General features: G+C 41.0%; 1 protein-coding gene across 1 annotated transcript in view; it reads left to right on the top strand.

Moving 5' to 3' along the window:
* The first annotated feature begins 1,697 nt into the window (after positions 1 to 1,697).
* CFAP54 (cilia and flagella associated protein 54) overlaps positions 1,698 to 24,997 on the top strand; it is a 298,883-nt gene continuing 275,583 nt past the window's right edge. Inside the window, exons 1-5 of the mRNA XM_032646796.1 lie at positions 1,698 to 2,035; positions 10,746 to 10,851; positions 14,113 to 14,256; positions 18,205 to 18,376; positions 23,079 to 23,137. Of these exons, the coding sequence (XP_032502687.1) occupies positions 1,707 to 2,035; positions 10,746 to 10,851; positions 14,113 to 14,256; positions 18,205 to 18,376; positions 23,079 to 23,137 (810 nt within the window). The 5' untranslated portion in view covers positions 1,698 to 1,706. The remainder of the gene's footprint in view (positions 2,036 to 10,745; positions 10,852 to 14,112; positions 14,257 to 18,204; positions 18,377 to 23,078; positions 23,138 to 24,997) is intronic.

Here is a 24,997-nt window from a genome sequence, read left to right as displayed (position 1 = left end):
TTAATTTACATTTATCCTGCAGCTTCACTTTCATCAATATAAAAGATAGTACTCAGTGGCAAATTACACCAGCTTTTGATCTGAAGTGGACACATCTGTTATGTAAGGACAAGGAGAAGATGAGAAGAGCAAGAATTTACCAAGCTGATTTTTTTAAAAGGTCTATTAATACTTTCTGTAAATGCTCCAAGGATAAATTATTTCTTTAGGCCTAAATTCTTTAAAGTCTTAACATTTTTCCTGCTCACTTAAAGACAAGATAAAATCTTGATCAAAGAAGATTTCTACATCCTGATTGGAGAACTGAATTCCTTTCAGTCTGGTGTCAGAGCACCTCGCTTTGCCAGGAGGGTTCTTGGGCCGTAATTACCTGCCTTGAAAAGCAAAATCATCATCATTTGCCTTCAAAGAATATTAGAGTATAGTACACATGACATATTAGGCCAGCCTCACAAATTAGCACAGGTCCAGAGTCTGCAAGAAATTAGGTCAGACCTGAAAGAAATCAGGCTGTGGTCCAATAAGCTTCTTAATCTTAAATGGGAAATTGGGCTCACAGGGTGTTACGATTACTGTCTTTATTTATTTTTAAGTTTGACAGAACCAGTAATAGTTTTCAGTGTTAAAGACCTATTTTCCTAAGCCATCAAATATTTCTGATCCTTCTCTTAGATAATTTCTGGCACTGCATAATTTATAAAGAAAGCAAGTTCTGTACTGGTTGGAAACTCATACTTTAAATATACAAATAAACTTACTATTGCCCATAATGCAAGGAAAGAAGAACTTCCCTTGCCCCCAAATATTTCCCTCAAGGCCATAGTTTCCCCTTCAGAAGCAAAGTCTCCTAAAACCCCTGTTTAAAATGCAAAAGTCTTTAGAGAGTTACCACTTCAAGCATTAGTACACATTAATGTCCAGAGGTTAAGGCTGAGTAAAATGCTCATGAATTTAGAATATAGTGATAATTAGGATAAAGCTGAAATACAAATGAATAAACATAGAGTAATTGTAACTACTAGACACCAAAATCATCCGCAGTTACAGACCTCAGGGTCCAAAAAGAGCGACCAGAATGGATCAGTTGCATGCACTTCATTCTTAAACTGCTGTCAAATATTACCCTAATTTCAATTCGACTGTTAAGCTTAGTCTTGGGGGATGGTCAACATAGCCTGTTCATTTTGAGCACAGGCTTGGGAGTCAGAAGGCTGAGACCCGGTCCCTGACCCTACGGTTTACTCTGACCTTGGTCAAATGACTAACCTCCCTAAACTCTGGTTTCTTAAACTGTGAAATGGAGATACTAATAATATCCTAAATTGTAAAGCTATAACGATGATTAAACGAAGTAAATGAGATTATGTTCCAAATGCTTAGAACAATGCCTGGCACATATTAATGATCATCATTATTAAGTGGTCGAAATGGAAAAAGTATAGTTTGGATTTGTGATCCTAAGTTTCTGGCACTCCTATTCGCTCTCTGCCCAGAACCTTCTCTCCTTTCTCATCTCATACGGCGATGAGCCAGAGAGCAAAAGCACCTCAGGAGCAACATTGCTTTCTGGACCGGGTTTTTTCTTCCTTTGCCCTCCAGGGGCCGCTGTGTTTTCCCGAGAGCGCGTGGGATGCCTGGTTGCCACGAGACCGTCGCCAGGCAACCACGTGTACACACACTCTTGGTCAGGCCCGGGTCTGGTCAACATGGCGGCGCAAGGCACCTGTTCGACCTCTCCATCCAACGTGTCTCCCACATCTGTGTCGCCGCCAGGACCGCCGCCGACCCCGCCCCCGACCTCGACTGCGATCTCAAAGTTCCCCGTGGAGTCAAAGGCGAGCTCTCTCAGCCCACTGCCTCGCTCGACCTGCCGCGAGGACTTGTTGCCCCTCGCAGTGTTTTATGGGCCGCTGGACGCTAAAAACCCACTCCTGGCCTCCTGTGAGAAGGAGATCCAGGAGTTGCTAGGCTTTATGAAGAGAAAGACAGCTTTAGCTACAACGGAGGAACAGGAGCATGAGTTCCACCGGCGTTGGTAAGCAGAGGCAGGGCTCTGGGGCGGGCGCTGTCTGGAGAAGGGCAACTCCCGGGGCCAAAGGAGGTGATGCTTTTGAGGATGCAGGTGGTGGTCCCGGGGCTGGGTCAGTGTTGCGGACTCAGAACTTGGCCAAAGGGCCCTGGAGATATAAACAAAGTTTAAGAAGTGGAGACTCATCGCTATTACAATCCTTAATTCCTGGTAAATGTATCTTGGCTTCCTGCTCGGGTCAGAATAAAAATCAACAAAGAAATGTTTCATAACTCGCCATTTCTGTTTCTGAGTGTCTTCTAATTGCTAATCCATGCCAATACATTTTTGGCTCACTCACAGTTTTCACAACTTTCCATGTTGTGGGTACACTTTTGTATATGGAGGAAAAGGAATAACTTTGAGGTAGCTCAGGTTCATGAAAAAGTTAATTCTTGATGCCATGAAGTATGTCATTCTGTGAACATTTGTACTTTATTCCTTTTTATATTGTTACTAGGATCACAGTGACTTTCTTGATTTTGTGACTCATTTTGCACGTTTGCCTTTTTTTGGATTCTATCACCATGTTGTTATCTTGAACTGCAGATTACCTGTTTTTAAGGTTCTTTCCTGTTTGTGTTACCATCTTTCTTTCCCAGTCAAAACACACTGCAAACTGAACAGCCAGAAGTGTAGACAAGTGGCAAAGAATACCAGAATAGCCAATAGCTTCATCTTATATTTTTCATCCATGTATTTAATATGAAGAAATAGTTTTAACTTATGTTTATTATTCATTCATGCTTTTAACTACATATTTATTGAGCACCTCCTAAATATCAGGTTCTATTCCAGGAACTAGGAAAACATCAAGTTAATAGATATACAAATTCATAGCCTCATGGAGCATGTATTTTTGTGACTACAGACAGCCGCTAAACCAATATGTAAGGAAATTATTTTACAAGGAGATAAATGCTAGGGAGAAAACTAGAGCAGGGAGGAAGATGAGGATATCAGATGGGTGTTATAATTTAAAGTGGGATGGCAGGGAGCATGGTCAAGGAAAGTCAGGAAAAGTGACCTTTGAGAAAGATGAGAAGATGTTATGGTAGTAAGTGATGAGGATTTCTGTAGAAAGAGTCGGCCACACAGGGAGAATGGCAAGTGTAAAGGTCCTGGGGTGGGATTGTGACTGTGGGAAGGACAGGTTTCGGGCAGAAGTGAGGGAGATGAAGAGTTTAGTTTTTAGATATATTAAGATTGAGATGTAATTCACCATCCAGGTGGAGTTATTATGTAGGTAGTTGGACATTTGAGTCTGGAGGTCAGAGGAGAAGTACACTGGGATTCATCAGCATGTTGATGATATTTAAGCTTTGACATTTGATGGAATAGCTAAGGGCGTGAGCGTAGATGGAGAAGAGGAGGGTCCATGGACTTAACTCTGGGGCCCTCCAACATTGACAAGTTGGGAAGATAAGAAGAAACTGGCAGAGACTGAGAAGGAGTGGCTAAAGAGGTAGAGGAAAACCAGTAAGTGTGTGGTGTACTGGAAGCCAAGAAGAGAAAGTGTTTTAAGAAGGAAGGAATGATCAATCAGCTGTGGCAAATCATGCTGATGGGCCAAGTAAGATGAGAACCAAGAATTGACTAAGGAAAGCACATTACGTAGCTGAGCTACATATATTTATATTGAAAATGTTTCTGTTTTGGTGACTTAGATAGCAGTTTATCTTCCCATCTCCACTACCAACATTCCAGTTCAGACCATCACCAACTCAAATTTTCCCTGCAGCTACTTGAGTCTCAAATCTATCCTTCACATAGCAGTCAGGGTAACCTTTATAAATAAATCAACCACTCCCCTATCTAAAGACTTCTGTTTCCCTTTGCTTTTAGAATAAAATTAAGACTACTTCTGGTGTCTTCCAGGGTCTGAGGCTCTGGCCTTGCCTGCCTCTCTCATCTCAGCTCATCCCTCACTTCTGTCTCAGGACTTCATAGGGAAACAGATCCTTCTGTTTCTCACCCCAGGGACTTTATACTTGATGCCTCCTTTGTCTGAAATGTTCTTTTTTTAACTTTTCAAATATCTGCCTCCTTCTCTTCTTTCAGGTCTTAGCTCAGTTGTTACCTCCTTAGAGTGGCCTTTCATATCAAATGCAGGTTCACCCATCAATTTATACTTGTATTTATTTCTTTTCTTGTGTACTGTCTATCTCCCTGATTAGAATGTGTAAGCTCCCTGATGATGATGAGCCTCTTTTTCATTGCTCTAACACCTACCCTGAGGGTTGGGAGATAGTGAACATTCAGTGAATATTTGGCATTGAAAGAATTCAAGAATTATCCTTGCATTCTCAATAATTGTAGACCTGGGTCAACTGGTAAGTACAGTATCTGCCCCATCTTTAAACAGAGAGTCACAAACATTAAGGATTGACATGGACCTTTGCCATCTAACCTCTCACATATTTAGCGATTTATTTACAGAATAATTTTTTATTGAGTGCCTATTATATGCCAGGGCCTGCACTAGTCATGGGTTATACAGTGATAAACAAAATAGATATGGGAATCTGTGCTCATAGAGAGAGGGAGATAGGCTTTTAATGAGTCACTAAGTCAACACACAAACAAGGGCTATGAAGAAGCTACTGAGAGCTTATATGTGCCAGGTATTACACTAAGTGCTGGGGATACAGCAATGAACCAGACAAAAATCCCTGCTCTCTTGGTGCTTATATTCTAGAGGGGTAAATAGACAATAAACATATAAAAGAAGTAATTTTATGGTGACCTAGAAAATGATAAATGCTAGGGAGAAAAAGAGAGGAAGGGTTATGGAGTGGGAGACAGGAGGTTGCAATTTTCAATAAGGTGGTTGGAGTAGATAACACTTGAGCACAGGCTTAACGGCAACACAGTGGAGACCTGCCTTCAAAGGAATGGTGAGGGAGGTGACATTAAGCTGAGATTAGAAGGATGCTGGCAGTAGGGCTTCCCTGGTGGCGCAGTGGTTAAGAATCTGCCTGCCAATGCAGGGGACATGGGTTCGAGCCCTGGTCCAGGAAGATCCCATATGCCACGGAGCAACTAAGCTCGTGTGCCACAACTACTGAGCCTGTGCTCTAAAGCCCACAAGCCACAACTGCTGAGCCCGCATGCCACAACTGCTGAAGCCCGAGCACCTTGAGCCTGTGCTCTGCAACGAGAAGCCACCGCAATGAGAAGCCCTCGCACCGCAATGAAGAGTAGCCCCTACTCGCCACAACTAGAGAAAGCCCGCGCCTGGCAGTCAACCAACAAGGAGAGAGGATAAACAGAGGGAACAAGCATGTGGGACGATCTTGGCAGGAAAGAGTCGGGGGCCTTTGGAGGAATGGACAGAGGCCTGTCTAGCACAGTGTGGAGAGTGTGGGTGCAGTGGTATGAGATGAGATTAGAGGAGTAGGTAGGGCTGTGGAAGGTTTTAGAGGCCATTTATAGAGTCTGCATTTATTCCAAATGCAACGGGAGACCATTGCCTAGTTTTTGGCAAAGAAGTAACCTTATGTGATTTTTGTTTTAAAATATTTTGGTGACTTTGTCCAAATGGGGCAATGATGGCAATGTGGAGACCAGTCAGGAGTACAGGAGGTAGGAGTTGCTTTTATAACATATTTGACAGATGGTTATTTTTCAAAATCCAAAATTGTTCCTTTTTATAACTATAGGAACTTCTGTAAGCATAAAAATTCATTTTATCTAAAATATAGATTTTTTTTTTTTTTTTTTTTTGCGGTACACGGGCCTCTCACTGTTGTGGCCTCTCCTGCTGCGGAGCACAGACTCTAGACGCACAGGCCCAGCGGCCATGGCTCACGGGCCCAGCCGCTCCATGGCATGTGGGATCCTCCCGGACTGGGGCACGAGCCCGCGTCCCCTGCATCGGCAGGCAGACTCCCAACCACTGCACCACCAGGGAAGCCCCTAAAATATAGATTTTGATCATATTAGCAATGTCCTTAAATTTAGAGTGTGATATATTTTAAAGGTATGCTTTTGTTATAAGCACATAAAACTTTGATATTCTGTTTATACAGTTATGATTTTTGTTTTAGAAAATTCTAAGTATCCAACAGCAACTATAAGCAAATAGCAAACCAAAATATATTAACATTCTTTTCTTAAATGATGTACATTACATAGTATGTATTATATTTTCCGTATTTAATTATTATGTAAGCCATTCCCAATGAGCAGTCTTAACTTGAACTTATGGTACACTTAAAAAAAAAATTCTATTATATAACCTTGATTGATTTAACGAAGCTGGTATTTTTCTTTTATGAGTAACAAACCTACTCATCATTATCTCATCTGTAAGGTTTGGAAGAATTAACTCTTTCATCTACATAATTTAAGAATTCTATCAAGACTTGGTGAATTTCTTGGATTCATTATATTTATTCTAATACTATAGCATTTCATGAAGCAGCAAATGAATATGAAAAGGGTAAAACAAACAAACAAACAAAGCAAAACACATGTACCTTTTTAAACTTCTATGGGCTGTATTTGCCACACTCTTTATTTGGCATGGTTATTTACTACATGGTACATGTATATATTTTCCTACCCCTAAATATTATTAATCAGTCCATGAAGGTAGGAGTACCCTGTACCCCCTCTTCCCTTGTCACTCAGTCATTATCATTTAATTACCTGAATGAGTTAATTGACATGTTTTTGTTGAGGTTGTTCCATTAATACCTCAACATGTACATGGTAAATATTGATACTAGAGCCATCTTCAGTCCTTAAGTTTAGCTTCCTGCCTGTATTAGTCAGCTTGGGCTACTAATTACTAACTAGAAATTACTAATTAGTCATTTTGGGCTGCCATAACAAAATACCATAGACTGGGTGGCTTAAGCAACAGAAATTTGTTTTCTCACAGATCTGGAGGCTAAAAGTCCCAGACAAGGGTCTGGCAGAATCAGTTTCTGGTGAGAGCTCTCTTCCTGGCTTGCAGATGTCCACTTTGTTCTCATATAGCCTTTCCTCTGTGCAAGCACAGAAAGGCAGAGACGGGGCTGTGGGGGGGAGGCGGTTAGAGAGACAGAGTTGAGGGGGGGAGAGAGAGAGAGAGAGAGAGAGAGAGAGAGAGAGAGAGAGAGAGAGAGAGAGAGAGAGAGAGAGAGAGAACAAGCTCTCTGGTGTCTCTTTTTAGAATGGATTAATCCCAGTGGACTAGGGCCCCACCCTTATGACCTCATTTAACCTTAATTACTTCCTTAGAGTCTCCCTCTCCAAATACAGCTACACTGTGGATTAGGGCTTCAACATATGAATTTTGAGGGGACGCACACATTCAGTCCATAACACCATTCTTTTCTAGAAATTTATGAGATAGGATTGGACGACTGCTGAGAGAAATTTGGATTTTTCCTAGAAGCATTAATAATTTCCGAGAGAGAGGGGGAAGGAGTAAATATTAACTAAATGAGTGAACAAAACAGGCAGTGATCTGCTACCCTTTGAATTCTGATCAGAAACCATGTAGGAAGCATAGCCCTAAACTGACCAGGTATTTGAACCCTGGAACTCTCTATAGAAAAGCAAAAAAAATAAGAACAAGGAATTATTTTCCCTAGTCGTTTATATTCATTCATTCATTCTTTCAACAAGTATGTATTGAGTACTGACATATACTAGACATTCACTACTCTTGGGGGCTGGGCAATGAATAATATACATGAGGTCCTTGCCCTCAGGGAGTTCATATTCCAGAGGACTGGAAGGCCCAGTAATATACTGGCTACGAGCATAGATGCACCCTGCCTCAGTTTCATCAACTGTATATTTTGGATACTAATATTACCCATCTCAGTTGTTATGAAAATGAAATGAAAAATATTCATGTTGGCAAAAGACCCAGAATAGGCAAAACAATACTGAAGAAGAACAAAGTTGGAGGACTGACACTACCTGACTTCAAGACTTACTATAAAGCTACACTAACCAAGACAGCGTGGTATGACAAAAGAATGGACAAATAGATCAAAAGCACAGAATAAAGAGCCCAGACTGACATAAATATAGTCAACTGGTCTTTCACAAAGGAGTAATGGCAATACAATGGAGCAAAGACAATCTTTTTAACAATAGTGCTGGAACAACTGGACATGCACATGTGAAAAATTGAATCTAGACACAGACTTTTACACCCTTCCCCAAAATTAACTCAAAATGGATCACAAACCTAAATGTAAAATGCAATGCTGTAAAACTCCTAGAAGATAATGTAGGAGAAATCTAGATGACCGTGGGTTTGGCAATGACTTTTAAGATACAACACCAAAGGCACGATCCATGAAAGAAAGAAGTGATACAATGGACTTCATTAAAATTAAAATTTTCTGCCCTGTGAAAGACACTGTCAAGCGAATGAAAGCCAAGCCACAGACTGGGAGAAAATACTTGCAAAAGACATATCTGATAGGACTACTATCCAAAATATACATAGAACTCTAGAAACTCAGCATTAGGAAAACAAACAACCTGATTTAAAAAACGAGCCAAAAACCTTAACAGACATCTACCCAAGGAAGATATACAAATGGCAAATACATATATGAAAAGATGCTCTAAATCATATGTTATCAGAAAGATGCAAGTTAAAACAATGAGATACCACTACACACCTATTAGAATGACCAAAATCCAGAACAATGCTGACAAGGATGTGGGTCAATAGGAAAATTCTCATTCACTGCTGGTGGAAATGCAAAGAGGTACAGCCACTTTTGAAGACAGCTTGATGTTTTCTTACAAAACTGAACACACTCTTACCATATAATCCAGCAGTTGTGATCCTTGGTATTTACCCAAAGGAGCTGAAAACTTATGTCCATATGAAAATCTGCACATGGATGTTAATAGCAGCTTTACTCAAATTGCTAAGACTTGGATGCAAACAAGATGTCTCTCAGTAAGTAAACTGATAAACTGTGGTATATACAGACAATGGAATATTATTCAATGCTAAAAGAAAATGAGCTATCAGGCCATGGAAAAAACATGGGTGAATCTTACATGCAGATTACTAAGTGAAAGAAGCCAATCGGAAAATGCTACATATATATGATTCCAACTATATGACATTTTGAAAAAGGCAAAACTATGGAGAGAGTAAAAAGTTCAATGGTTGCCTGGGGTTAGTGGGGAGGGAGTGATGAACAGGCAGAGCACAGACGATTTTTAGGGCAGTGAAACTACTCTGTATGATACAATGGTGGATACGTGTCATTATACATTTGTCCAAACCCATAGAATGGACAACACCAAGGATATACACTAATGTAAACTATGGACAGTGGGTGATAATGATGTGTCAGTGTAGGTTCATTAATTGTAACAAATGTACCACTTTGGTGGGTGATGTTGATAATGTAGGAGGCTGTGCCCGTGCGGGAGATGGGGGTATACAGGGAATCTCTATACTTTCTGCTCAGTTTTTCTGTGGAGTTAGAACTACTCTAAAAAATAAAGTCAATTAAAAAAAATGCATACAAAGAGTATAGTCCCAATGTTCATAGCAGCAGTATTTATAATAGCTAAGATATGGAAACAACCTGTGTCCTTCAACAGATGAATGGATAAAGAAGATGTGATACACACACACACACATGCACGCACACACACAATGGAATATTACTCAGCCATAACAAAGAATAAAATCTTGCCATTTGCAACAACATGGATAGACTTGGAGGGCATTATGCCAGGTGAAAGAAGTCAGACAGAGAATGACGAATACTGTATGATATCACTTATATGTGGAATCTAAAAAATACAACAAACTAGTGAATACAACAAAAAAGAAACAGACTCCCAGACATAGAGAACAAACTAGTGGTTTGTTCTAGAAGGGGGGAGGGAAAAGATGGAGGTAGGGGATTAAGAGGTACAAACTACTATGTATAAAATAAATAAGCTACAAGGATATATTGTAGAGCACAGGAAATATAGTCAATATTTGATAATAACTATAAATGGAGTATAGCCTTTAAAAATTGTGAATCACTATGTTGTACATCTAAAACTTACATAATATTATAAATAAACTATACCCCAATAAAAAATAGTAAAATTAAAAAAATAAAATCATTAAAAATGCATATAAAGAACTATCAGTGCTTGGTATAAAGGAAACAATACTTTTAACCATAATTACGTTTATCGATAATTAGACATTAACAATAAAGCACATTAAAAAGACCATGGACTTCCCTGGTGGCACAGTGGTTAAGAATCCGCCTGCCAATGCAGGGTACATGGGTTCAAGCCGTGGTCTGGGAAGATCCCACATGCCGCGGAGCAACTAAGCCTGTGCACCACAACTACTGAGCCTGCGCTCTAGAGCCCACGAACCACAACTACTGAGCCTGCATGCCACAACTATTGAAGCCCGGGCGCCTAGAGCCCCTGCTCCACAACGAGAAGCCACTGCAATGAGAAGCCCACGCACCACAACGAAGAGCAGCCCCCAATCCCTGCTCGCCGCAAATAGAGAAAGCCTGTGCTAAGCAAGTTAGACCCAACGCACCCAAAATAAATAAATTTATAAAAAATCCCACCTGAATACCTAAAAAAAAAGAGCACAAGGTAAGCTTTTAAGGATTGATTGCTAATTTAGGTTTCCTGCTGACTTTGAGGATATCATTTTACTTTATAATTTTTACAGCGCCACCTCTTTGTTTAATATCTGGACAAAATACGCCCCCCGGCTGCCAGCTGCCTATTACAACGAAAAGCTTCTGAAGGTTGGAGATAGACTTTGTGAAATGAAAGTAAGTACCTCCGGAGTAGAAAGAGCCCAAGTGAAACTCATTTGGCTAATTATTATCCTTTTGATACCATTCCTATTTTACATGATTTGATTTTTTTTCTTAGAAATATATAAGGGAATACATACAAATTTTAATGAGGCACAGTAACCAGTGTTCACTCTAAAATTTTGTGGTTGGGATTCTCCAGAGCTGAGAGATTCCAGAACAGAAAGATGGTTGGCGGAGCATAAGCACAGCCCCTAGTTAACAGAGGGTGTGGTAGGCGCCCGACAGGAAATGCTGAGTCATCATGTTCCTACCTTACACAAAGGAGCCCAGACACCACTTCCTGTTGTTTTTCACATGGCTGGCCTTGCCCAGCAGACAGCTCTCAGCGCTCCTGGCCTTGCTGCTATGTTGCTTGCTTCCGGGTGCTTTGTTTTAATGACTTTCAGCTCCTTTACATTTTGCTGTACGTATCAGTAATTACAGCGGTCATTCCATACATACCCTGTTTCTTGCTCAGTGTTGTATTCCAACCGAGTTTGTGCCCTTTTTCTAGTTCTATATCAATGCGGAAGTATTGGATTGCTGTGGATTCATGGACTTAGTTTGGTAAGACCACACCATGGCTGGGTTTTCAGTGAACGAAAATGTAAATTTTCCCCCTAAGGTCTGGCACAGGCCCAAATTATTTCAAATTAAATATGAGCCTTTGGCACACGTGGGATCCTTGGACCAAGAGTTATTTTATACAAAGTGATTTTACGCCAGACACCAGCAGTATTCAGTTTGTTATCGAGCCAGGTCCATTTTCCCCATGCAGAGAGAGCCAAATGCTGAGCCGCTGAGGTTTGCAGCAGTTTATTCACAAGGCAGCCAAGCGAAGAAGAACGAGTCTCAGATCCGCCTCCCCTAAGGCGAGGGAGTTGGGTTATTTACGAGATATAAGCAGAGCGGTTTTAGGCACGGGGAAAGATGACTGCCGGTAGGGAAAATGGTGAGGTAGTCGGTGTTCTGCGCAGGTGCATCTGGGCTACGTGCTTCTGTGTATTCAAAATGGAGGCGTTTAGCAGGACCGGAGGGCGGAGTTTTCCAGCCTCTGACGTCAAAAGGCCATTCAAGGGACACCTGCGCAGGCCCAGTTTTAGGGTCGGTGGTCCCAACCAGCCCCAGCCGGCTTGCCGTGGGCAAGAGCTGACTTCAAGTTCCTGTGACACGGCTGAGCTGAGTGAAGCTGGGAAGTTATGTAATTTAAGAGAGGAAAACAGAAAGAGGGAAAAACAAAACAAAACTACAGCGGGCTTAATCAGTGTAGGTAGTTCACAAATTTCTTTCTTTCCTTCCTTTCCAAGCCGTTCCCTTATCTGTTCTGTAAGACAAGCTTACGAATTTCTATTTGTCATGAGCTTCTGTTAACTCCGTGGGGGCAGTTTCAAGTCTCCTCAATCTACAGTTTCTCAGCTTCATTTCCCTCCTCCATTCTATTTTCTGGACTTGAATCTTTTTGGTCTGGGAGGGAAAGTTACCAAATAGAGGCTAAGATGTGGAGGAACTTTCATAAGGAAGCACTAAGGTATATTTTCTGCTGCCGAAATTAGAGAATCATCTTAGCTCCATGTAATTGGACCATACGGAATTTGGAAAACCACAGAAAAAAGCCCCAGGTGAGATCCAACTTGTAAGCTACATTCATGTGAAGTGGAATAATAGTTTTGACCAGAATTAGAGGCGTGCCCCCCATATTTTTTATGCTTCTTCTCAACATAATAAGAAGCTGGTGATACACAGCCCAGTTTGGGGTGGTTTGAGGAGTATCCAGGTGGGTGGAGGGAAGAAGAAGGAGCATTTTACAGGTTGATAAAGCAAGTTGATGTTGGATAGTGGCTAAGGATTCAGAATATTTCAGGTAAGATATTTACAAATTTACTTAGAGGAACAAAGAAAAGGTTTTAACTACTTTTCAGTGATGGGAAAGTGGGCCGGTAAGGGTATTTGTAATCCTGGAAACAAACTTGTGTGGTTACTCTTGTTTCTAGAATCTCGTTTTATTTTAGTTACAGTAGAACTCATCTTGTTGGACCACGCTTGTTTTTTTTTTTTTTTTTTTTTTTGCGATACGCGGGCCTCTCACTGCTGTGGCCTCTCCCGTTGTGGAGCACAGGCTCCGGACGCGCAGGCTCAGCGGCCATGGCTCACGGGCCCAGCCGCTGCCGCGGCATGTGGGATCTTCCCGGACCGGGACACGAACCCATATCCCCTGCATCGGCAGGCGGACTCCCAACCACTGCGCCACCAGGGAAGCCGTGGACCACGCTTGTTTTGAACCTAGATTTGAATTCATTATGTGAATCAAGTTAGAGCGAAAAGATTCAGAATTAATCAGTGAGCAAGTAACAAACAAGTCAATAGAAATAGAAACAAAACAGCATTTGACTGTGGTGCCTCCTGAGGGGCGAGGTCACCCAATAGGCAGTTCACACCCAGGGCAGCGGCTTTTCCTGGAAACACAGTTGCAGGGGAGGAAGCAGAGAAAGGGTTGCAGCTGAGTCATATGTAAAACCCTGCTCACATCCACTGCCCTGAAACTCTCCAGGTCAACTGTGCCCCGTGGGCTTCAGAAATGAGGCATCTGACTTTGTAATTGGAATGTAAGCATGAATTAGAACTAACAAGAATCATAGCAGCTTAGACTTCTTTGATTCATCCTGATATAATTTAAGAGACCGTCGACAGATGAGCCAGCTCATCCCCTGCATTTTTCTCTTCTCCTTTCTTTCCTTCCTTTTTTCTCCCTCCCTTCTTTTCTCCCTCCTTCCCCTTTTGTCCCTCCCTTTCTGCCCTCTCCTACTCATTCTTTCTTTTTTGGAGCTTAGGAAGTATCGGAGAAGCAGGGCTGGTTATACAACTCCTCTACCTCTCTCACTGAGTTTGTGGGTTACCATGATCTGTTGAGGTTAAACCTTTGGTTTTTGAGTATATCCAGGTTATTACCACACACAGTGCCCTGGTGAATATTCCCATCTTTGAGGTCATGATGGTCTCATCTCATAATTGGCTTGTTGTGAGGAGAATTAAATGAAATAATGCACACGCGTTGCCAAGCACAATGTCTGTTAAGTTTGGAAATAGTAGTGATAATGGTGTCATGGTGATAGTAATAGCAGTAATAGTAATAATCAACATTGACACTATTAAGAATAATATGAATGTTACCTAATTTTAATAATGATAAGCAAAAGGATATTTTGAAACCTTCATCAAGTCCTCTTTTTATTTCAGGAATATAAATTGGCCCTTTTACAGTGCTATGGGAGATATCTTCAGCAGTTCAGCATCAACTTTGACGAGAATAAAGCAGATGTGAACCAATTCAAAAGCGTCTTTTTTCCAAAAGGCTTTGAAGACAAAAGTGCTGTGCATACGGTAAGATGAAAGCAGTAGCTAAAATAGCTACCATTTATGATTATGCAATAGTCTGTCCTTTACTTGACAGCTTCTAAATGTCTTTCATTTGCTTAGCATGGTATTTACTTGTGTGCTGTAAGTTACTTAATAAATATTTTCTGTGCTGGATGAGAAGGTGCACTTATTAAATTTTGTAAAGATGCTTTGGAGATTGTGTCACTATAATCACTTATTCATCCAGGAGACAGTATTTATTATTATTATTATAACTAGTATTGGTAGAATGCTTTTAGTCTACAAAGTACTTTAGAAAACATTGGATCCTCACGATAACTCTATGAGTTAGATACTGTTATTATCCCTATTGTACAAGAGAGAAAACGAAAGCTAATCACACAGTATAATAAGTAGTGGCTCTGGAGAGGAAACAGATCTTTGGATACAAAAGAAATTTTATGCTTTTTTCTACTATACCAGTATTATTATGTTGATTGCTACCAATGAGTCACTGGTAGAGCAGTTACCATGTGCTAGGTAGTCTTCTAAATGCATCATATGAATTGTTATCTTGCAGCCTCATTGCAGTCCTAAGAGACGGGTACTATTATGCCTCTTTTACAGATGAAGAAACTGAGGCTTATTGGAGCGTGAGAAATCCAGCCCTCTTAAAGCAGTGGGCAGAGCTGGTGTTTGAACCCTAATCAGTCTGACTGCAAGGCTATGTTATTCCAAATTTATTTTACTTATTTGTTTATTTATTTTTGTTGCGATACGCGGGCCTCTCACTGTTGTGGCCTCTCCCGTTGCCGAGCCCAGGCTCCGGATGCGCAGGCTCAGCGGCCACGGCTCACAGGCCCAGCCTCTCCGCGGCATGTGGGATCTTCCTGGACCGGGGCACGAACCCGTGTCCCCTGCATCGGCAGGCGGACTCTCAACCACTGCGCCACCAGGGAAGCCCTGTTATTCCAAATTTAATGATTATTCTAGGCCTTGGAAACAACATGTGGTTTAATAAGCAGAAAAGATCAAGAATCTTTGAAGGCACATTCAGTTTGCCTGTGACGTAGGTGTGTGAATGAGGACACTGCGCAATGTGAGTGGGTGCTTAAATTGTATGGCGGGGACGGGTGGGCATCCTGATACCAACAAATAATTCTTGGGACACCAGGTGAATGTCCTACAGTTCAACTCTATTCTGACTATCTACCCAGAGACAGTGTCAGATCCCACAGGTTAAGGGATCAGTCTTACAAAACCGCCCCCTCCCACTTCAGATGCCAGTTGCAAGCTCAGGTCATTACCTGTAATTCTGACTGACTGGCTATAAATCAGAGGTTCCCGCGACCCCCTCCTTGGGCCGGATAATTTGCTGCAGTGGTTCACAGAACTCGTGGAAACATTTTACTTACTAGATTACAGGTTTATTATAAAAGGATATAATATAACTCAGCAACAGCCAGAGGGAAGAGATACATAGAGCAAGGCGTGGGGAAAGGGTGCAGGGCTTCAGTGGTCTCTGCAGACACACCACTCTCCCAGCACCTCCACCTGTTCATCACCCTGGAAGCTTCCCAAGCCCCATCCTTTTGGGTTTTTATGGACGATTTCATAGCATAGGCATGATTGATTGAATCATTGGCCATTGGTGATAGATTCAACTTCCAGCCCCTCCCCCCTTCCCTGGAGGTCAGGGGCTGGGACTGAAAGTGCTAAACCTCTAATCACATGGTTGGCTCCACAGGCAGCTAACCTCCATCCTTAGGCACTTTACAAAAGTACCTCATGAACACAGCAGAACGTATCTTTGTCACTCTTAACACTTAGGAAATTCCAAGGGTTTTCGGAGAGCTAGGAACTGTGGATGAAGACCAGATACATATGAGAAATATATTTTGGCCAACTGAATGACCAAATCCATATTTCTTATACACTGTAATATCTCAGTGCCCCATTGGGAAGAGTGCTGAATGAAAAGTTTGAATTTTTAAGGCCCCTCCTGTATCACCCTGACCCAGGCTTCCGTATCTCTCTCTGACACTGTTGAATTATTCTGCTTCCATTTCCACTCAGCCTCCCTAGCTGTGAATCCAACTACATGGTGGCTAGAAATAGCTTACATGTATACAAGCACGAAGTCTGCCTGGTAGAGTAAGGCTCATTTGTGTTACCAAGACTCTCCACTCCCAGTAGTACTGATGATTCTCTAGCCAAAATCTCTCTTCTGAACTCTATCCAGTTAACATCATAAAGATCTCACACTCGTCGTGTCCAAAACTGAACTCATCTTTTTTTCTTCCATAATTGGCTCCAGCCAGTAACCCAAGCAGGAAACTGTTGCAGACCACTCTGCTCTTTTACCTCCCACTTCTTTTTTTTTTTTAACATCTTTATTGGAGTATAATTGCTTTACAATGGTGTGTTAGTTTCTGCTGTATAATAAAGTGAATCAGCTATACATAAACATATATTCCCATATCTCTTCCCTCTTGTGTCTGCCTCACCCTCCCTGTCCCACCCCTCTAGGTGGACGCAAAGCACCGAGCTGATCTCCCTATGCTATGTGGCTACTTCCCACTAGCTATCTATTTCACATTAGGTAGTGTATATATATCCATGCCACTCTCTCACTTCGTCCCAGCTTACCCTTCCCCCTTCCGTGTCCTCAAGTCCATTCTCTACGTCTGCATCTTTATTCTTGTCCTGCCCCTAGGTTCTTCAGAACATTTTTTTTTTTTAGATTCCATGTATATGTGTTACCATATGGTATTTGTTTGTCTCTTTCTGACTTCACTCTGTATGACAGTCTCTAGGTCCATCCGCCATACTACAAATAATTTAGTTTCTTTTTATGGCTGAGTAATATTCCATTGTATATATGTGCCACATCTTCTTTATCCATTCATCTGTCAGTGGACACTTAGGTTGCTTCCATGTCCTGGCTGTTGTAAATAGAGCAGCAATGAACATTGTGGTACATGACTCTTCTTGAATTATGGTTTCTCAGGACAACCTCACAGGCCTTTGATCTCTCCTAGCTCCTGCATGTAGCTTTGTCCTCCATCTTCTTTGCATCTTTCACACTTTTGTCAGAATTAATTTCTAAAGTATAAATCAAATAATTGTACTCCATTGCTCTTTGGATTTGCCCTTTTGCCGTAGTCCATATTCCTTGCAATGGTGTGGAAGCTCTCCATGTCCTGACCATGGACCACCTCTATAGCCTAATTTATCTTAAACCTTCTCATCCAACTTTAAAAAAGACTTTCAAATCAGTGACCACAGCAGGCACCTCAAGCATTCCTAACACTGTGTGTGCCTGGAACACTTTTCCCTCTGTCAAGAGCCTTGTCTTCCTCATCTTTGACTCCCTGTTGCTTAGCGTGTGGCAAACAGAGGTGGTCAGCAAACATTTGCTGAAGGAATTGTGTAAATGGTAATAATTACATCTGAATTAATATGTTAACATGCCATTGTGGGGCTTTACAAAAATTGATTCAATTCTATATTCTTGGAAGTAGGATTTTGTACTTTTTTTTTGCTCTTGAAAATTTTTTTGACTAAGGAAAGATGATCTTAACTAAATGAATGCTTTGAAGAAACCTATTTTACCATGTTTCTTTCCATATGTTAGTCCAATAAGGCTGCTGTAACAAAAATCCAGAGATTGGATGGCTTAAACAACATTTATTGCTCACAGTTCTGGAGACTGGGAAATGCATGATCAGGGTGCTGGAAAATTCAGTGTCTGATAAGGGCCTGATTCCCCCTGTGTCCCCATATGACAGACGGCGAGGTTGCAACATATAAATTTTGGGAGGACACAAACATTCAGTCTATTGACCTCTACTAATTTATTGAATCAATTAAGAAGAATCATTTCCATTTAGTTTTGTACACTTTAAGAAGTGCTTTCCTAAGTTGCATAAACGTTATTTATATTCTTTTTCTTTTCCTCATGTGTTTCAGTTTCACGCTTTAAGTGGCAGAAATATTTGCAACTACCAGCTGGTCTGTGACAGTGACGTGAACCTGCAGAATAAAGAATCTGTGGCCCAGTGTCTGCACATCTTGTCCTCCTTAAGGCTCATCATGCAGGTGGCTTTGCCACAGGAGCAACTTTGCTGGATTATATTCAATGGTATATGTCAGTGTCTTTTATTTTTCATTGTGTCTTTCAGAAAGGTATTTAAATACTAAGTTTGACGGTGACTTGATTACCTTGTGATTTAAAACATGTTCATTTCCTCTTAGGGGCAAGACGGGAATAAAGATGCAGACCTACTAGAGAATGGACTTGAGGATATGGGGAGGGGGAAGGGTAAGCTGGGACAAAGTGAGAGAGTGGCATGGACATATATACACTACCAAACGTAAAATAGATAGCTAGTGGGAAGCAGCTGCATAGCACAGGGAGATCAGCTCGGTGCTTTGTGACCATCTAGAGGGGTGGGATAGGGAGGGTGGGAGGGGGGAGGCAGACGCAAGAGGGAAGAGATATGGGGACATATGTATATGTATAACTGATTCACTTTGTTATAAAGCAGAAACTAACACACCATTATAAAGCAATTTAATAAAGATGTTATTTCCTAATAGGATACTTGCGGGCTTTTTTACATTTTTATTATATTTCAGTTTGTCCTTATGAGCAGGGACTTATACAGCGTGTCTGTGGGTTTTCTGCTCAAGGGAGGGTCAGAGGCTGTGGGGATAATCAGTTTCACATATATACAAAATAGGGACCACAGTTAGTAAGTAAATATAAATGGGGAAGGATCGGAGGACAGGTTAGATTGTTTCTAAGCATCATCCATTTATTGGTCCTCTCCATGAATACTTTGGCCAATGACCAGGGCTTCCTATGCATCAGCCTTCTTGTCCTACTTGATTTTGAGTGAGGAGCTCTGAGAACATGCATGTATGTATGTGTATTTACATACATATATATGCATTGTACAGATACACATATGTACATATATATGCATTATATATGTATTATATATGTCTCATGAAACGAATCTTATCTATCAAAATGTAGCATTTGTTTTTTCCTTTTAAGACTTACAATTTAAATTCAACTAAAATTCTCTTTAAAGTTACAATTTGAAGTTACGATGAGTCGCCTGGTGAGTCGCCTACAGTATTGTTTGCTGGATAACATATTCCTGAAAGAAGAATAATGACAGTGTGTTCTGTGTGCCTAAGACCAGGGCAGAATAACCTGGAAGAAAACATTTTGGATTTTCTCTCATCCATGGCAACTGACAGTACATTTCCTAGCCTTTTACTTCCTTGATCTCCCCAAATAATTTGACATTTTGATTGTAATTAGACCTTACATTTGCTACCAGAGATAAGGCTGACTCTGGAAGACATTTTTCAGTCCAGTGATTGTTAAGCTTTTGGGCCTCCTCATCCTCAGAGTTGCCACGGCTGTCTCTGCACCTGGATTGCTCACACATCTTGGCAGGGATTGAACAGGCAGAGCTTCTGTACTCAGGAAGGAGTGATAGGCCTGAGGGTTGGGCCCTGCAGTCAGGCTTTGCTTGAAAGGTGGAAATGATGCACCTGTCTGAAACCCTTTTCAGATCACACACAAAACCCCCCAATATTCTTAAAAAAAAAAGACTGAACGATTTCTGTATCTTCTACATGCTTTTTCTGGTGTGTGCTTTTTCCTTATACATATGACATCGTGTTCTAGATTTTATCCTGTTTCCTAAATAGTTTCCAGCTCAGCACTATGGTTTTAGAATCTAGCCGTGTTGCTATATGTAAACCTAGTTTGTTAACTCTGCCTGCTGAATTGTATTTGGCAGATAGCTATGCACCCGTAGGGATGGGCACCTGGTTTGCCCTGCCTCTCTAACTGCGCAAATAATTCTGCAGTGAATATCCTTGCCTCTGTCCTTTTATAGACCTATGTGAGAGTTTTCTGGGACTTATGCCCAGGAGTGAGGTTCCTGGATTGTGGGAGTTATATATACTTAGTGTCATTAACTGCTGTTCCTGTTTTAGTTAATTCATCTCAAACTTATTAAGTGCCAGGCATTGTTCTAGATGCTAGGGATACAGTAGTGGACGACAGACAAAAACTCTGTTCTCATGCTTACATAATGCTTCAGGGAGATGATGAACAAGTCAAGACTAAGTGATGTATCAGATGGTGATGGTGCTATGGAGGAAAGTAAAGCCGAGAAAGGGGTTAGGGAGAGCACTGGCTGGGCTGGGGCTGGGCTGCAAGTTTATTTTATTTTTTAAAAAAGATTTATTTATTTTATTTTAATTTTTTTGGCTGCATTGGGTCTTCATTTCTGCGCACAGGCCTTCTCTAGTTGCGGTGAGTGGGGGCTACTCTTTGTGGTGGTGCGCGGGCTTCTCATTGCGGTGGCTTCTCTTGTTGTGGAGCACGGGCTCTAGGCACACGGGCTTCAGTAGTTGTGGCATGAGGACTCAGTAGTTGTGGCTCGCGTGCTCTAGAGCTCAGGCTCAGTAGTTGTGGTGCACAGGCTTAGTTGCTCCGCAGCATGTAGGATCTTCCCACACCAGGGCTCGAACCCATGTCCCCTGCATTGGCAGGCAGATTCTTAACCACTGCGCCACCAGGGAAGTTCCGGGCTGCAGTTTTAAGTGGAGTGGTCATGGTAGGCCTCATCTGAGATGAGTTGTCGTTGGAGTAAACACCTGACTGGGACATCTGGGTGTTTGGGGGAAGGGCATTCCAACTGGGAGATTAACAAGTGCAAAGAGCTTGTAGTTTTAAAACTTTGGAATTTAAGTCACGAAAAAATAAATTGACCTGCAGTCAGTTTCTCAAAATACATTTGACCTTTCCAGTTAGACGTTAACACTCTTTTAATTGACTATTATACACACACACCCTTGTTTTTAAGATATTTAACCAGTCTTCGTTCTTTCACAAAATCTAACTGGGTAAATGAATGTTGGATAACATCTGACATCTCAACTAACCTGAACCCAACTCATTTGAACCCTCAAATAGTCAAGATTATTTTGGTGGTGGCTATCTTAGATGAAAAGGAGTCACGTGACAAGGCAATAAACTCTGTATTAGGGATTTGGTTAAAAATCAAACCAGCTTGCAAAGATAGCCTGAGAACGTAAAGGTTTAGTCTGTGCTCCGTTTTGTACCATGTACTCTCTCCATCGGGCTCCTGCCATGGAATCTGTGAGCCATGCCAAGATCCTGAACCATCAGAGAAGGATTCTGTTATAGTCAGGGTGCACTAGGGCTGCAAAGGTTAAAGGCACATCTTTGAAATACAGAGGGCCCTTGTTATTCTTGAGGGCGGTCTCCTGGGGCTTTCTGAAATCCCACAGGTCCCATTGCTGAATGTTTGGGCTTCTGGCTTACACCTGAATCACGTGTTTTGTGGAGAGTCATGTGTTTCCTATGCATATCCTTACTTGGTGACTTTTTTTTTTTTTTCCCTGAAAACACAGTTACACAGTTGGGTCAACAAAGCCAAGTCGAGATGAGAATGCGGAGCTTGAGCTCTTACTAGCTGAGTGGTTTTTTTCCCCCAGTGGATCTTACATGAGATAAACAACTCTCTGTCATGGGAGCAGGCACACTAAGAATGTGGGGGACTTGTACTCTCTGTGAACTTTATGGTACTTTAAGTGTTTAAGATTCTGTTCAGTACTTTTTGGTCACTGATTTGTGTAATGTTTATTATGCTTGCAGATGTATTTTAATCAAGGGATGTGTGTTTTGGAGCAGATGCTGTTTTCTCAGAAGCTTTTAAAGTTTAAACGTGAACATAGGATTTGGAATTGAATTTTGGTGGTTATGAATTTTAGATGAGATATTTTATAGAAAATATTTAGATTGATTGTCATTATAATTACACGCCTTTTTAAAGCATGGTATTATACTGTTTTTTGGGTTATGTTTATAGCCTGATAATGTCCTTTGTATACAGAAGGATATATGGTGATGTCATTCCCCACTCGTCCTCCAAATGCTGCCATAAAATAGTCTTCTGTCCTCATTTAATTAGTGGCTTGATTTTAAAACAAAATCATACTTGAATGATCTTAAATAGGAGCTGGAAATGGCGTTTTTCATTAGAGTGCTTATGGGACGTACCTTAATAATGGGGTAAATATTATATGAGACAGTGAATAAATATAATACAACCTTTTATGCATTATGAGTTTTAAATTATGAGTTTCCTTCTTGTGTATTGTGTGCCATCTGATTAAATGTGTATTCTAGTCTTATTTGGAGATAAATCTTCAGTTTTTCAACTGTGAGGAAACCATGGGAACCCATAACATTTTATGTGAATTAATAAAACCACAAAGTACATAAATTATGCTACTAAAATACTCTTTTGTTCAATATATTTCAAAACTTAAACTGCCTTTAAAATGAGACTAAAAGAGGTGCTTCCCTGGTGGCGCAGTGGTTGAGAGTCCGCCTGCCGATGCAGGGGACACGGGTTCGTGCCTCAGTCCGGGAAGATCCCACATGCCGTGGAGTGGCTGGGCCTGTGAGCCGTGGCTGTGGAGCCTGTGCATCTGGAGCCTGTGCTCCACAATGGGAGAGGCCAAAACAGTGAGAGGCCCGCGTACCGAAAAAAAAAAAAAAGAGACTAAAAGATTCCTGTTTCAACATATATAAAATATGGTCATATTAGTTCTTTCAGTAATTTGGCTACAAGTTACAAAAAAGATTATAACTCTCTGGCCAGTATCAGATTTTCTGATGAGAAAATCACTTGTTTTGGGAGCTACCAACTTAAACTGCAGAAATTGGAATGTAAAATTTCATCATTTGACTGTAAAACATGTTAATCTTTTTCTCCATCTAGGTACCATTTACATTTACACCATTTGCAGAAAACTGATGATCGTAGGTCACTCTTCTAAGGTATGGAATTTACTGACAAAATATCTTCCCCTGTAATTCCTGGCTTTCTTAAGACTTTTGTTAGCATTGCATACTAAACAAAGAAAATTTGTGAATTATATAACAAAATTTAGTGAATTTACATAGGTTTACTGTTTTTAGTTTTCCTTTAATATGATCATGTAAAAATGTAGACAATAAAGTATTAATGAGAAGAAAGAATTTCTAAAATTGATAGGTATTTCTCCAGTGCCCTTCAGTCTCTCAAATTAGTCATAACTTGTCAATACGTTACTGAACATCCATCTGATAACTATATCTCTAGGGAGGGTGGCCATCCATTCTAGCTTGCCCAAGACAGTCCTGTTTTATGCCTGTTGTCCTGGAGTAAGTATTAATAGTGCCTACTTTCACTTTTAAAAATGTGCTGGTTTGGGTGGTAAACTATGGTTAGCCTGTTTATGTCTTGTTATGGAGCTTGGACTGCATTTTGCTTGAAGAGCTGGACTGTACTTATGGTCCAGACACTAGTTGGGTGAACAAACTCTTAAACTATGTCCCAGTTTTGAGCTGACTTTGTTTTACAGTAAGATTCTCACTGACCAGTACTTACTGCTTGGTTTCAGCTCGAGGAAGTGGCTGACACTTCTGTTGACTTCCTTACCATGTTGGTAGCACTTCTGTCTGCAGGAGACATTTACTCCCTGTGTTCACTGTCCAGTCATTGGAATGTAGGCCAAGAAGGGAAAATATACTCTCCTTGAGACCATGCTTGAGTTCTTTCTGGCATTTGCAACACTACTACTTTAGTCTTCTCAATTGCATGCAAAACCTTGCTCTGAATATTCTAACGCTTGGGACAGATATTTTTTCCTTATTTCCTCAAAACACAGCCAAGTATCTTAAAAGTTGACAATGCTTAAAAAATAGATAGAAGCAAAGATATTTGCATGCTTAATGGATAACATTAATTGGGTGTTCTCTCTCTGTTTTGTTCCTTGCATTTAAAAGCTCTATTACTGACAGTGACTTGAACAAACTCTCTGCCAGCTTTTTGAGTGTGACTTAAAATGAGGGGAGACTGTCCCATGTATAATGTAAATTTGGCCTACAGACTATTCCAATGATTCTCTATCCAGTTCCAGATGATTTCCTAAAAAGAATTTGCAATCTCCTGTTGCACTTGCTGTAGCAACAAATACTGCTCCGTGGAGCCATCATAGTTTGGTCTGCTTATAGCATTTGTCTGGCAAAACTTTGAAGGGCAGAGATGTCTGTGCCAACATTTAACTGTTATCGTTTGTACTTGTTAATGCTGAGAGAATTTTAATTTAACGTGATAGTCATCTTAAAATAATTTCTTATTTATACCCTTTGTAAGACATCTTCTTTCCCCCTCATATAACTTGAGTTTCTCTGACAAAATAAGGAAGGCCTGAAGGAGGATCGTTCTATGTCCCAATCTTGTGGGATGGGAGTGGGGGAGTGAGGAATGCAAGAATTTGGGGGTGGTGGGTGGCTGTACAGTTGGCACTTTCAGATCAGGGTGAAATTCTTTCAGTTTGTTCAGTATAATAAGTTTCAAGGAAATTAATTTTCACCCTGAAATTCACAGACCCACAGCTGACGAGTTGATTCCTGAGCTGAGACTATAAATGGACTCGATGGGTCCATTTAATGGGGACAGGCCCTTGGCAGTCCAGCCACGTCTGAATCCTCCTGATTCTGTAGCTACTTTAGAGTTCAAGTCTGTTATAGCAAAAGACAGAAGGAGAAACAGATGTGGAATCCTTAGGCTTTTCTTGATGTCACCCCAGAGCAATCTAAAGTCCTATTCCTATAGGAGCTGGGAATTATGATTACCACCACCATCACTGTCCT

The sequence above is a fragment of the Phocoena sinus genome, chromosome 10, assembly GCF_008692025.1.
Source record: "Phocoena sinus isolate mPhoSin1 chromosome 10, mPhoSin1.pri, whole genome shotgun sequence".
NCBI lineage: Eukaryota > Metazoa > Chordata > Mammalia > Artiodactyla > Phocoenidae > Phocoena > Phocoena sinus.
This window is presented reverse-complemented; position numbering and strand designations above follow the sequence as displayed.